This window comes from Rhinolophus sinicus, linkage group LG16 (assembly GCF_036562045.2).
Source record: "Rhinolophus sinicus isolate RSC01 linkage group LG16, ASM3656204v1, whole genome shotgun sequence".
Classification (NCBI taxonomy): domain Eukaryota; kingdom Metazoa; phylum Chordata; class Mammalia; order Chiroptera; family Rhinolophidae; genus Rhinolophus; species Rhinolophus sinicus.
The window spans coordinates 31,165,793-31,180,207 of NC_133765.1; the positions used below are offsets into that span (position 1 = coordinate 31,165,793).

General features: G+C 51.3%; 1 protein-coding gene across 2 annotated transcripts in view; it reads left to right on the forward strand.

Annotated features, from left to right (window-relative positions):
* RBM19 (RNA binding motif protein 19) overlaps positions 1-14,415 on the forward strand; it is a 127,190-nt gene that overhangs the window by 31,602 nt on the left and 81,173 nt on the right. For both annotated transcript variants that reach the window (XM_019734080.2, XM_074321072.1), the window contains exons 19-21: positions 1,762-1,841; positions 3,887-3,942; positions 6,592-6,708. In XM_019734080.2, the coding sequence (XP_019589639.2) occupies positions 1,762-1,841; positions 3,887-3,942; positions 6,592-6,708 (253 nt within the window). The remainder of the gene's footprint in view (positions 1-1,761; positions 1,842-3,886; positions 3,943-6,591; positions 6,709-14,415) is intronic.

The window sequence follows — 14,415 nt, forward strand, 5'->3', positions numbered from 1 at the left end:
AGCTCTCGAAACCTGCACTGTCCTTTTTAAGAGCCTCTATGTGATAGCCCTGTTCTCTGGGCTCATCTGCCTCAGTTCGGGGGGAATCCAGACAGTGTCCATCGGTAGCAGTGAGGGTCACAGCTAGAAACAAAGCACACTCAGCTGGGCTTGTTGAAAAGGCATTTGTAACGAAGGGATGGGGTGGGCTGGGCTGAGGAGGCCTATGGGGGATGTTGAGGCAGGAGAATGCCTCCCCCCCAGTAAGCCCAAAGGGCTGTGGGGAATGGAGTGGTGAGACCAGAGCCCAGAGGAAGGGCCACCAGTGGGAGCTGAGGGTGTGGGTTGGACACGAGCACTGCCAGACCCAGGCCAAACCAGGGAGATGGCGGGGCATGTGGAAGGGACAGTGCCCCAGACTGTCCTCCACCCACCAGTCTCAGGTCAGGGCTTCCCACTGGCCCAGCCCAACAGGAAACCAGGGAGCCCAGGGCATGTGTTCTGTGGAGGTCAGCCTGCCAGGGCAGAGAGTGCATCTGCAGCGTCAGTGACAGGTGATGAACTTGACTTTCTTTAATTGCCTTTCACACAATCTTAATGCACTTTTTAAATATACTACATACACCATCAGCGCTGACCCACAAGCTTGACTATCTGGAGGAGTGCTTTCCGACATCTGCTGAAGAACAAGTATTTAATGTCACCGCAGGGTGGCGCTGCCTATCTGCCAGCAGTTCTGTCTGAGCCTCGCTTCCTGGCAGTTCATGGAAGTTCTTCCTGCCCTGGGCCCTCGTTTTATAACCCCTGGCTGTCCGTGGGAATGCATGCCGGCCGGTCCCCATGGTAGGGGCACAGTTCGCACAAACAATACAGGAGATGCAAAGACGGGGACACTGAGTGAGTCAAAGGTAGAAAAAGTTGATCCTCGCTGGGACCCATCAGACTTGGGCCAATCCTCTCTGAGTTCAACTGTGGAAAAAAAATAAATAAATAAAATTAGTAAAGCTGTATGAAATGCTGGGGGGAGGCATGGATTATGATTTGTGTCGAAAGGACAGGATGTAATTAGAGATCTTATGCTTCTGTGCCTTGTAAAAACTCTTCTGCCCCCATTATACATAACGTAGAACATATATGCACGTGTGTGTGTATGTGTATGTGTGTGTATATATACGTATATATGTATTATATATCTGAAAAGGGAAGCAAAAGTTTCTGATAAATGTGTGAGCCATCCCTTGCTATCTGAACTCTTGCTACTGAACAACTCAGAACTAGGGAACCAGATAGGTTGGAATAATGCCATCGTCCTCCCACTCCCAACTTTATGTCTGAAACCCAGGAACCAAATGCGATTGGCTGGTTAGAAGTACTTGTAAAGAGTGAGCCTTTGGTGTGTTGGCCGTTCCTGCATCTATTCATGTGATGCATTATGCATGGGAGCAGGGGCTGCCGAGGTAGAGGTTTTGCCGCTTGTCACGGCCATGGTCATCCCTGTTAGTTCCTTCGCCCTCCCAAAGGCGGAATGCTATCATGAAGCTAATTATCATGTCAATCATCTGTTAATTAATAGTCAGCGGGGCCTCAGGTGGTGGCTGTATAACCTCCTTGGCTGATTCTTCAAGATGGCTGGTAATAAATGGCAAGCAGGAGCTGAGATCTTTCTGGGAGTGAAGAGGGGTATGAAGAAAGGACCAGAAGCGGAGGGCGGGGGCCCATCAGAGCTCATGCACTTGGCCTTGCCTTGCCCTCATTCTTTTTCTCCCCACCTCTCTCTTCCAGGAGCGATGCTGTCCTTGGGGTTTGGGTTCGTGGAATACAGGAAGCCAGAGCAGGCCCAGAAAGCGCTCAAGCAGCTCCAGGTAAAGTGATTCTCAGCCAAGGCCCAGGGAGTCACTTGGCTCTGGGGGAGAGGCAGGTTTGTCAACCCTCTGAAATTGAGCGGGAATGTGCATAAGTCCATGCTTTCTCCAGTTCTCTAGGGGACTGTGGCTCAAGAAAAGTTAAGAGCCTTCCTCAGCACTCCATAGTGACTATGACGCGGTCAGGTAGACCTCTGAATAAATACACATGGTCGTGAGAGGAGCTTGGATGGAAAAATAAAGCAGGCACTGTGATGGGGGGAGGGCGACTTCAGATTATGTGGTCAGGGGAGGCTTCTCTGAGGAGGTGACAGTTGAGCTGACACCTAATTAACAAGATGGAGTCAGCTCCGCAAAGGTCTGAGGGGAGAACAGGCTAGGAGGTGGGAACAAAACGTGCAAAGGGCCTGAGGCAGGGACCCTAAGGCAGCAGTGAGCTTACTATGTTCGAGGAACAGAAAGAAGCCAGTGTGGCAGGGCCAGGGTGTGGGTGGCAGGTGTGGGGCCACAGCTGGTAGGCCTTTTAAGGTAAGAACTGGAATTCAGCATAAAGGTGGTGAGATGCCATCAGAGGGTTTGGAGCGCACTGGGGAAGGGTCTGATTTCTGCTTCGGAACAATCTCTCCAGAACAGGCTGGGTGCTCGTGATTGTGCCTCTAGGACAGGCTTCTAAACCCAGAGTCCAGGGAAGGGCTTCAGGGGGTCCAGGGAGCCTTGTCAAGCATATTTAAAATGCCATATGTCTGTGTGCGTTGTACAAAAGGGGGCACAGGCCTGCCCAGCGTGAGGCCAGGAGGAGTGAAGGTAAAGGAGCATTGAAACAGGCCAAGTTTATAAGCCAGGGCAATGCAGGCTGCACTGGCGTGGTGGAGAGGGCGCCATACAGAGCTTCGCTTATTCATAGGGACCCTCCAGGCGACCGACTCCTGGTCCAGGAAAAGAAAATATATAACCACGCACTTGGCCAATACAATTGTTTTAGTAGAATTTTGACCTCCCTCCCTTTGGCTCAAGGTAATTCCATCCATGAAGGGCTGAGTTGGGTTTGGGTGGGATGATGAGGACGTGATGGCCCCTGGGTTCTCTGCTCTCAGTTTGAAAGGCCCTCTGCTCTCCACCAGGGCTCGCAAACTCAGATGCCACGGGGGCCAGACGGGCAGTGTAAGTGACGAAGGGTCACGCATGACCCAGAGCAAAACCTGGGCACTCCTGCCCTGTGTAAAGGGGAAGCCACCTCTTGGCCTCGGCCAGTTACTGCCTCATGGGAAGGTGGGCCCCAGCCATACCACGTCTTCACTGTTTCTGTTTTGTTTGTTGCTGTTTTCTTAACAGACGCTGGAAATCCAGCTTTGCTGTTTAACTGGATTTTAGCTCTGCACATTCCGTGGGCCATCTTTCTCTTCCACACAGGGCAAGATTCTGTAAAATGCCACTTTGCACATGTACACGTACAGTGTTATGTTCTGTGCCTCGCTGTGTGTGTACCTGTGTGCACTTTTCCATAAATAATTATTTATGCAAAATTGTATGTGCTCTATTTTAAGGGCAATTTAAGGGATTTTCAAGGGTAATTTTGCTCATGCCAGTTTTGCCTTAAGGGACCAATGTTAAAGTTTAGGTTTTTAGATGTAACTCCACCATGATTTAGATTTTTTTTTTTTTTAGGAGTATACAAACTAAACTGAACTCTCTGCAAGCCAGACCAAAGGGTCTGACTCGGCCTGAAAATGCTTATAAGCAGTGGAAAATTCTGTGCCCCTCGAGTGGCATAAAGGTCAGGGACCACTCACAGCTCAAGAGGGCATTGGAGGCTGGGTCCCTGTGACCACCGTCTGCTGCCTGGGCTCCGCGTGAGCCGTTTCCAGGAAAAGCCGTTCTCTGCCCTCGATTCTAGTGAGGCCCTCTGCCCGGGAACAGTTAGCCCCCCGCTTCGAAGTTTCCTTTCCCCTCACTCAGCTGGAGCCCACACTGATGGAGGGCAGGGGTGCAGGCGAGGGTTTCTGAGAGGACAGAGGAGGGACGAGCCGTGTTGTCTTCTCGCGCAGGGTCACGTCGTGGACAACCACAAGCTGGAAGTGAGAATCTCGGAACGAGCCACCAGGTGAGTCTTCAGTGCCCCCTCTCCTTTGATCTGAGTGGGTTCTTTCTGCTCCGTGCCGGCACCCGGGGGCATCTCAGGCCCTTGACATCATCTCCACCCAAACCCCTCTTGCTAATTAAGGTGGCATCACACTCGCCAGCTCCAACACCTTTTCCCTGATGAACTGGGGCTGGGCCAGTACTTTGAGTAAATGTTTCATTCACCCATATTATGATGAAAGGAACATGGACAGGAGAAGCAAGCAAATCCCACCCGTCATGGCCGTGGAAATAAACCAAGGAAGAGTTGCAAATTGCTGGCGCTTTGGGCGAACCAGAAGCTATAAAACTTAGATGTTTCGCTTTATGGGGCTTGCTTTCTTGGAGCCGGACAACAGTGCCCAGAGATGGCCTCCAGTTAATTTGAAAGCAATTCAAAAAAAAGAAGCATTGGAAATGGTGACAGACCAATGTGCCAGCTTCCTGAAGTAGTGGGCTTTTTTTTTTTTAGAACTTTACTTTTGCCCTAACATCTGTACCTATTTATACATCTAGGTGAACTAATACACTTGAGGTGCTTTGAACAGTGCCCAGCACAGAACACGTGCCCAGTGTAAGCCCTTATTATTGTCATTGTCATTATCTGCCTGCCTCAGGTGATGAAATGACCACCTCTAACAATCCTAGGGCTGGTGTAAGATATTTTTTCGGTGGTTTTCAGCAACTTGGTCATTTGTTGTGGTCGTTGAGCAAACGAGCTGCTGCTTTTTCCTCGTTCTGTTTTTTAACGCTACTTGAGAATCCAGCCTAGTCGCCTCTGGTATGGTTTACCCATCCCCATCTGCCACACTGAGCATGCTTAGCGACAAGGCAGCTTGGTACAGGAGGCTTTAGAAGTCTAATGGAGGTTCCTGAGCTGTGGTGGAAGGGTGGGCGTCCAGGCTCTGAGCCCCACAGCTTTGGGTTCTAATCCAGAAACTGTGTGACCTCGAGCAGGTGACTGTGCCTGGAAAGTCAAAGGTGATGGCTGGAGGTCGTGCATAAATCGTGTAGGACATGGCTGGCACACAAGCACTCAGCCAGCTATGGCGATCTTTGTTTTCAGTCCCCTGTCTCTAGGGGGCCAGGCTGAAGTCACCTTGCAAGCTCTCAGTTCCTAGCCAGTGGTCACATAGTCATTCGTGTATTCAACAAAAAATTATATAAATTATAGCACACCAGATACCTTCCCCAGGTTCCAGGGATGGCGTTTACATTCTAGGGCAACGTATTTGATAGACCCTTCTGCAGTGATGGAAAGGTTCTATAATGTTCTACAGCTGTGCTGTCCAGTGTGGTAGCCACTCGCTACGAGTGGCATTTGAGCTCACCTGCTACATAACAAAGTACCCCCACATGTAACATCGTAGGACAGCAAACATTTATTATCTCACAGTTTCTGTGGGTCAGGAGTTCAGAGCAGCTTAGCTGCATGCATAGTTCCATCTCGGAGTCTCTCATGAGGTGGCACTCAGGATGTCGGCTGGGGCTGCAGTCTCATCTGAAGGCTCAACTGGGGTTGGTGGCTCCACTTCCAAGATGGCGCACTCACGTGGCTGTTGGCAGGAGGCCTCAGTTCCTCACCACGTGAGTGTCTCCTGGGGATTGCAAGTGTCCTTACTGCGTGGCAGCCCATTTCCCCCCGGGCGAGCGAGTGATCCCAGAGGAAGCAAGGAGAAAACAGCATTGTCTGTCATGACCTCATCCCAGAAGTCACACACCATTGCCTCTGTTGTCTTCTGCTGCTCACGCAGACCTGCCTTGGTACAGCATGTTCCACACACTACACGAGGGCATGTATGCTAATAGGCGGGGAACACGGGACCCTCTTGGAGGCTGGCTACCCCAGCGACCGAGGAGCTGAATTTTGAATTTGTTTCATTTTAATTTAGATTAAATGTGTGGCTAGTGGCTACTGTATTGTACAGCAACGCCCTAGAGGACAGACGGTGAAGGGGAACATGATTTAATATGTCATAGGCTGTGAGACAGTGATGAGTGCCAGGAAGAAAAACAAAGCGGGGGCTTATTATGTTAGTGGAGATAGTTAGGGAAGGCGTCTGAGGAGGTAGCGTGGTGCTGACTTAAAGGAAGTGAGTCATAACAATACTTATAACAGTAGCTGCCACTGGCGAATGTGTGTCACGTGGCGTGCACTGTGCAGTGATTGAGTTTGCGCTCTCACCCCCGGCCCATCTCCATGGTTAGAAATTGCATGATGCTCCTCGGGTGAGTGATGAAAGGTCTCGATCAAGACCTTTGGACCAGCCAAGGTCTTTCTGTGTCTGGATTTAGTGAGACTGGATTTAGTGAGAAACCCGCGTCACCCTCATTGGGGTTCGTTTCTTAATGTCCCTGCTCACCCCTGAGTGTCTCAGATGAAGGGCAGGAGACACGGAAGGATGGGGGGGGAGTGTCAGCCAGAAATCCACAGCCATTTTGAGAAGATAACTATGGTCCACATCTCCCGGGGGAGGCTGCCTTCCTCCCCTTTCATCTCAGCCTCACCCCCTAACTCCTTAAATCCCTCACCTGAACAGAAGACGAGCATTGGGGTGGGGGGCGGTGGAGTCAGTATAAGACAGCAGCGGCTGACGCCCCGAGTGACCTGAACCCTTTCCCCACCCTGCAGGCCAGCCCTGACCTCCGCTCGGAAGAAACAAGTTCCCAGAAAGCAGACAACCTCCAAGATTCTGGTGCGGAACATCCCCTTCCAGGCTGACAGTCGCGAGATCCGCGAGCTCTTCAGGTGAGACGCGCCGGTTTGGTCCAGTAGACGTCGTATGGGTGGGGAACCGGTGGAGCTTGGGGAAGGCAGCCTTCAGGTCCTTGGTGGCTCCGAAAGGCCAGCGCAGTGGTCTTTCAAAGGTCATCTTTGGGCTGCATTTGATTTATCTCCCTTAAGCCCAGGCACTGCTCCCCAGAGCACTGTGCGGAAAAAGTCGAAACAGCCAGGCCTCCCCATCCAGAGGTGAGATGAGAAAGGGCGGTCAGTCTTCTCCATCTGTACTGCCCAAGTCACTCCTTTGGTTTAAGGCAGTGGTTCACCTTGGCGGCACATTCAAATCACCTGGTGACTTATACGTATCTTTGCTCAGACTCCACCCCAGACAGTTGGATTCCTTTGGTTAGAGGTGGGGCCCAGATATTGGTATTTTGATGAGAGCTACCCAGGGGATTCTAATGTCCAGCCAGGGTTGGGGACCACTGGTCCACATGGCTGGCTGTGGAGTGCCCCTTTCAAAATGAGGATGAATCACCTACATAAATACTGCATCCCAACAGCTGCTAGCATGGGCCCCAAACCGAGAGATGTCTCAGGGACCAGGCAGGTGAGCGAGCAGGAGGAGCAGGCTGGGTGGGGACTGACGCAGCGATGCTGTGCGGCAGGGCAGACTTAGTCAGACCCATTCTTCCCTCGTTTTGAAGAGAAACTGGCAATCCGAATTCTTATGGGGAATAAGTTGTCAACTAGTTCGCTTTCTAAAATCAAACACTGTGCAGGACACTCTGTGGACCAGAGACAGACCCAGGACCACGAGTTTGCATGGTCCATCACACTGTTCAGTTTATCAGGTTAAGTTAGGTGTCAGCCAGCCCCGAGCACTGGAAAGGCATAGGGGGAAGGGTTTCAAGCCAGGGCGCTCCCCAGGCATGTGCTGGGTGGCGCAGACACAGGCCGTCTAGCCCTCAGAATGTAACAGCAGATGAAATTGATCCCAACCAAGCAGCCCGTCCAGGCTTGGCTGTGCTCTAAGAGCGCTCTGGGAACCTAGTGGGTGAAGATGAAGGACTCTACGTCCTAGACCTGTTCGTTTAACCTATTTGTGGAGTTCTAGCATGAATATCAGCTGAGCCAAGTCCGTATTAGAATTGCCAATTAGCATCTTACGAGGTCAACTATGGATGCAAAAGATAAGTCCTATATTTTGGAGACTAGAGAAAAGTTATGTTTGTGCAAAATCTACCTCTTTGCTCTCTCTGTGGTTTAAAGAATGGGGAGCCCTTTGGAGTATTTGCTTCACAAACCCCTTTTCCTTCTCCCCTCTGTGCTAAATCATACACTGGTGTACAATTCCTCAGCAGATGTGGTTAGCAGGGTTGATGCAAAGATGCACACACGCCGGGTTCTGAATAGCAGGGTCTTAGCTGTGAACTCAGCCCCCTGCATGCGGACGGGCTGGTGAGATGAGGGCCACACCCTGGGGAGATGTTTTCCGTCTCCCTGCAGCGGGGGAGATCAGTCAAGAGGTGTCTGAGGTGAGTGAGGTCGCCGTGGCAATAATGTACAGCCACATAGCCTCACACGACTGCTTGTTTTAACATGCTCCTGCTCCATAGAAAGAGCCCAATTTAAGAACTGCCAAATCAAAACGGGATTGCTGCGAACAGCACGTGTTGATCAGGAAATAGCATCCCGCAGAAATGACAGTTTCACTTGGTTCCGCAGTCTATTTAGGGATGACACTTATCCAGGGAACAAAAGACCGCGACGGAAAGGGAGAAGCGCCTGGTTTGATCTCGCGTTTAAATTTATTTCGAGAAGACAGGGAATTAGTGTCCACTGAGCATAATTACGTGCGGTGTCTCTTCTCCTTGCCATTGTTCTGCTGGGAGTTTTCATCAACCCCTGGAGACGGAAAGGCTCCTGGGAGGGCTCACCTTGCTTTGTTGTGGGCTCCCTCGGGCTTGGGGGGGTTTGAGGCAGTTCTGAGTGGCGGCCAGCAGGGGTCGCTGTGAACCTTCTCAGGGAATCAAGCTTGTCCAGGAAACCACCGACCCGATTTCAGACAAAGCCAGTGGCCAGCAAGTCAGAGCCAGGGAGAGAGTCCAGGGTTTGGTCCATTTTACCAGGCAGGTTTTGGGGACCTGCCCTACTGGGTGTTATCAAAATCACAGCTCCCTGTTACAGAGTGCTTGCTGTGTTGGGCTCTATCCTCTGCAGCATCTGCTTTAAAGCCACACAGCAGCCCTGAGAAGAGGGGATGGAGGGATACAAAGAAGGAAACAAGATCTGAGGACATGGAGTGTCCCGCCTGGACCACACAGCTGAGCCCGTATTTGGAGTTCAGTGTGTGACCCAGAGCCCTGGTTTGGAACCACTCCTCTCTGCAGCCTGCTGTCCTTCTCCCAGGTCTAGAAGGCACCGTCTCTTCCCAGATCATGTTAGTGGTTCCCACAAGTGTCGTTTGTCCCAGGCCCTGTGCTAGGTGCCGAGCATGCAGTCATCTCAGGAGACACACAGGCGCCTCTCTTGAGGACTTCACTCTGTGGAGGACCAGGGAGGAAAGCGACAGTGACAGACAGTGACACACCAGGGTGTGCTGGCGTGCGTGCAGGGCTGCGGGAGAGCATGTCAGGTTATCCAGACTGCCTACCGGGGGGCCTGCAGGTGAGCTGGGGCGCCAGTGGTGGCCTGGGCCTTACCTGGAGTCCACCACACTTTTCTGCGGGATCGTCGTCTGGGATAATTCGAGGCTCGCCCTTTAGAAAAGTCAGAAAGTGGACACACCGGTGAATTAGGAGACAGCGGTCTCCTCTCTCTGCCATCCCCTTTCTGGGCCTCAGTTTCCCCTGGCATAAAATGCTAATAATACCGTGTGTGGTGATTTATGCTAATGACATAGTAATAAATTATAATGTTCATGATCATCATTAAGCATTGTTTTCAAGGCCACCCTGTTGCCAAGCACTGTGGGCTGAAGAGCTTTTCATTATTAGACGGCCATGTATCGGAACAGCCGTTGCCCAGCGAACAGACCAGCTCCAGAGCCCAAATTCCACTGGCTCGCTGGCACCCAGCTCCCTCCCCATGTGGCCACTTCCAGGGCTGTTGAAAGGATTAAATGTGATGATGCATGTGGACCACTTAATGCTGGGACGGAGCAGGTAATTCTTAAACTTAGCGGTGGGTATTAAACAGCACAGGACTAGTGTCACCAGGCTCTGAACCCAGGGCAGGTCTGACTCTCGACAGAGCCTGTGTCTCTAACAGCAGTGCCAAATGGAGGGCCTCGGCAGCATTTTCTTTCTTTCTCCTTTCCCTACGTACGCCCCTGCCTCCCAGCCCTCCTGCCCTGTCATCCTCTCCAGACACCAGGCGGTTCAAGCCTGGTTTTCTAGAAGGCAGCAATCTTCCAGAAATGGGGTTCTGTCAATGTGAGCTGTGTAGTAACACAAGGCCCCACACTTGTTTTAATGCTGCTGTCGCCTTCTTAAAAAGCCTTAATTTCTGAACACGGGGCCCCTAAGTTTTCATTTTCTACTGGGCCCTGCAAATTCTGTAGTCAGTCCTGCAGAGCAACAAGAAGACCAGGAGGCTTGGGGCCAGAGTGTAGTCTGGCAGTTGGCCAGCCTCAGTTTCCTCATCTGCAGGATGGGACTAGAGGTGATGCCAGCCTATCCCCTCTCCAGGCTCTGTGAGATGATGGACGTACAGACTGATAGGAGGGGAGGCATTTCACGGAAGCCTGTCTGTTGTCATCATTATCAACACTAGTGACTGCTGTGGATCATTGCTGGGGAACAGGTTTCAGACAGACTTGCCCTCTGAGGATGACATAAGAACATCCAGACAGTTCTCAAGTCTGGGTAAAGTAGACAATGGGGAAGGGTCAGTTCTGGCAATAGATTGCATGGGTTTGAGACAGTTCCCCTTTTTCCTGGGCTGTGTCACTTTCTCTCTCTGAACCTCAGTTTTCCTCATCTGTAAAATGGGGACAATAACCTGCCAGAAAGCTGGGTGATAAAGATAAGTCAATGTATGTGAGATCCCTTGCACAGTGCCCAGCTGTTAATACTGTGCTTCCTTTGGGTGGTCAGTGACTTTAGGAGCTTGGAATTGTTGCTGTTTCGAGTGAGGCCCTCAGCTCACCCCTCTACTGGCTCACTCCCGACCCCCTGCCAGGTCCTGCTATCCTGCAGCCCCGCCTCACAGCTCCCCTTGGAGTACTGTCCATGAGTGTTGGAATCTCGCACACTGTCTGGCCCGCGGCTGTGTCCCCAGGGCCCTGATACAGAGCTGGTGCTCAGTAAAGGTTTGCTGAGATGTAGATCCACTGTGCAGAGCCTTCCTCCATGGAGTCCTGATAAACACGGGGCATGGGAGACACAGAGAAGCTAAAGAGGTGGCCCAGGTCTCTGTACCCCAGAGCCCACCCCCCTGGAACCATCCCCAAGGGCAGGCTGGGCCAGTGGCTGTAGGCTGGGCTGCATGCAGGCCACAGATAAAGAGCTTTTCATCTGAGCTTTTCTTTTTTGTTGGCTTCCTCAGAGGTGTATTCCACCTGCTAGGGGTGTGAATGGGCGAGCTCACAACAGGTGTCTGGAGGCCTTAGTTACACGGCTTGCATCTCCTGTCCCCGTGCACCTGTGGTGCCCGCTTTGTGGACAGCGTCTGTCCGTCCCTGGCTCCTCTCCTCGTTTCCTCTCCCGGTGACCATGACGTGACTGTGGAGGGAGGGCTGAGGACAGCTCGCGCACTCCCACCTCGTCCCCCTCGCCCAAGTGTGGGGTCACTGCCTGATTCACTCCTGGTGTCAGCAGTGCTCTTCCAAAAGCTGTGAGCCACGACACCTGTCATCTGCTCTTCACTGAGGCCGGGGATGGATGGGGCCACTTCCTGTTCACCAGGCTTCTCACGGCAGAAGCTCAGCAAAAAGCAGCCTTGGGCACACGCTCCCGAGAGCCAGCCCAGAGCAGTTAAGAAGGGGTGTGTGGGGGAGAGAGGAAACCCTCAGCCAAGTTCTGTAAGGAAGCATTAGGAGGGTGAGGCTGTCCCCAGGTGACCCTCTCCCACGCTGCACAGAGACCCTACGTAGAACGTGTCGCACCCAGTCATTCATTTTCATATTGTCTGTTGTGGCTGCATCACACGACAGTGGCAGAGTTGAGTAGTTGTGTCAGAAACCAAATGACCCACAAGCCTATACATTATTTGCTCTCTGGCCCCTTATGAGGAAAATGTGCTGAACCCCTGGACGAAATTAAACACAGGGCCTCCATGGAGATGGGGCACGCCCTAAGAGTTTGGGGTCTTACCTTCTAGTTTTAGTTCCACAGCTAAGGTACTTTTTCTTTCCCCTCGTTTAAAACATGCAAACATTACAGGTAGGGCTATAGCCCCGGTGACCCCCGTTGAGGACAGGCTGTGAGGTTCTGGGGACGGTAAGTGCCAGGCCCGACGGTGGGCATGAGCTTGGCCTGTAGGGGAATGGGCAGGGTGAGCGGGGACAGAGACGGGCCTAAGGTGAGATGGGCACACAAGGGCCTGAGCATGTGGGCCGTGATGAGGGCTTTGGGTGTGTTTCAGACGTTTCTGTGGACGTGCGACTTAACTACAGAAAAGGATGCCAGTCCTCAGTGAACAGCTTGGGGTGGGGTCACAGATTTGGCACACCTGTGTCACAGCACCCAGCTCAGGAAGCAGAACATTTCGGGCCTGGCCCTGCCAGTGTCCCCCTCCAGTCCTGCCCGCCACCCGCACCCCTCCCACCACTCTCCTGACTTCTAAAAACATGTGCTTGGTTATGTACTTTATGTAAATGGCACACAGATGGTCCTCAGCCTACGTTTAAAATATCCTCAGTTGAAAATGCATTTACTGCAGCTAACCTCCCGAACATGACATCTTAGCCTCACCTTACACGTGCTCAGAACACTTCCATTAGCCTGCAGTTGGGCAAAATCATCTACCGCAAAGCCTAGTTTATGATAAACTGTCAAACTCAGTGTTAAAGGACCACTTTCCCCCCGTCATCAAGTCAAAGATTCGTAAATCAAACCTTTGCAAGCCGGGGACTGTCTGCCACCTTTGGTGTGTGGCCTCCCTGCTCAACATTCAGTGATTCCTCCGTGTTGTTACGCTGGAGTTGTGCCTTCATTCTCACTGCCATGTGGTATTCCACTGTGTGAGTGTAACCGAAGTACATTTATCCATTTTACTGATGCGCATTTGGCTGGTTTGCAGTTTTTTGTCTTATTTTCGGAGAACGTTCCTGCAAACATGCTTCTGTGTGTCTTTTGGTGACCACGTGCTGACATCTCTGTCGGGTGTCCGAGTAGGAGTGGGACAGCTAGGTCGTGGGGTGTGTGCCTATCCCAGCGTTAGTAAATATCGCCAAACTTGGGTTCCCAAAGCAGTTGTATCAGTTTGCTCCGCCATCATCACTTTGAGTGTTCTGGTTGCCTCATGTCCTCGCCAACACTTGGTATTGTCTGTGTTTCTCTTTGAGCCATTCTGGTGGGTATATAATGGCATCTTCACATTGTGGTTTGAATTTGCTCTTCCTGATGGCTAAGGAAATCAAATGTTTTTTCATAGGTTAATGAGCATTTGGATATACTCTTGTGGAATGCCTGTTTAAGTCTTTTGCTCATTTTTTTGAAAACTGGGTTGTCTGATATTTTTCTTATTAATTTTTCTCATTAACTTTCGAGTCACTTTTTTTTTGTAATTTCACATATTTTGGATTCAAGTTCTTTGTTGGCTGTATGATTGGAGTCCCTCTCTCCCCCATTCTGTGGGTAGCTTAATGCTGTCCTTTGATGCACAGAGGCTCTTAATTTTAATATTGTCAGTTTGTCATTGTTTTCCCTTTGTGGCTAAAACTTGTGTCTTTCTTATGAAATCTTGGCCTCCTCCAAGCTCATGAAGATAGTCTCCTTTGTTTTCCTCTGAAAGCTTTGACCTTTCAACCTGTAGGTATGCAATCCATCTGGAATTGATTTTTGTGTGTGGCGTGAGGTAGAGATCAAGGGACATTTTTCCCCCCACATGGATATTCAATGGGCCTGACATCATTTATTGCAAAGCCCATTCTTTGCTGTATTGATTTTGTCATAAATCAGGTGACTGTGGATGTGAGGGTGTGCTTCTGGGCTCTCCAATCCGTTCCACGGGTCTATTTGTCTATCCCTGTGCCAATATGCATTGTCTTGATTACTGTGGCTTTGTTGTAGCTCGGTATCGGTGTCTTTGTTCAGGAGCCCTAGGCTGTTCCCAGCCCTTTGCTCCTCAGGCCTGGGGGTTTTATGCCACAGCATCAAGGCTCTCAGCAGAGGGAGGGGTGGATCTGACATGTTTGTAAAACGTCTCGTGGGGAGAAGAGGGGTCAGAATGGATGTGAGGTAACCCCCGAGATCACCTGGGCCAGAGGTGATTGGGGTGTAACCAGGTGTCAGTGGTGGAAGTAGGGTGCAGAGTCCAAATGGAGGCCCACTGATGGCTCCAGGGAGGACTGGGATGGAGAAAAGAATGAGGACAGTGCCTGTATTTAGGTCCCTGGCAACTAGCTGGGTGACTTGCTACATTTGGGGGTGGGGCCACCCAAGGGAGGCATCAGGCCCACTCCACACGCCCGCCCTTTCCTGGCCCACGATGCATCACACACAACTGCTGGCCATGGTGGCAGTGGCCAAGTTGGGCTTCTCAGTGCATATGTCCATGTGTGGCATC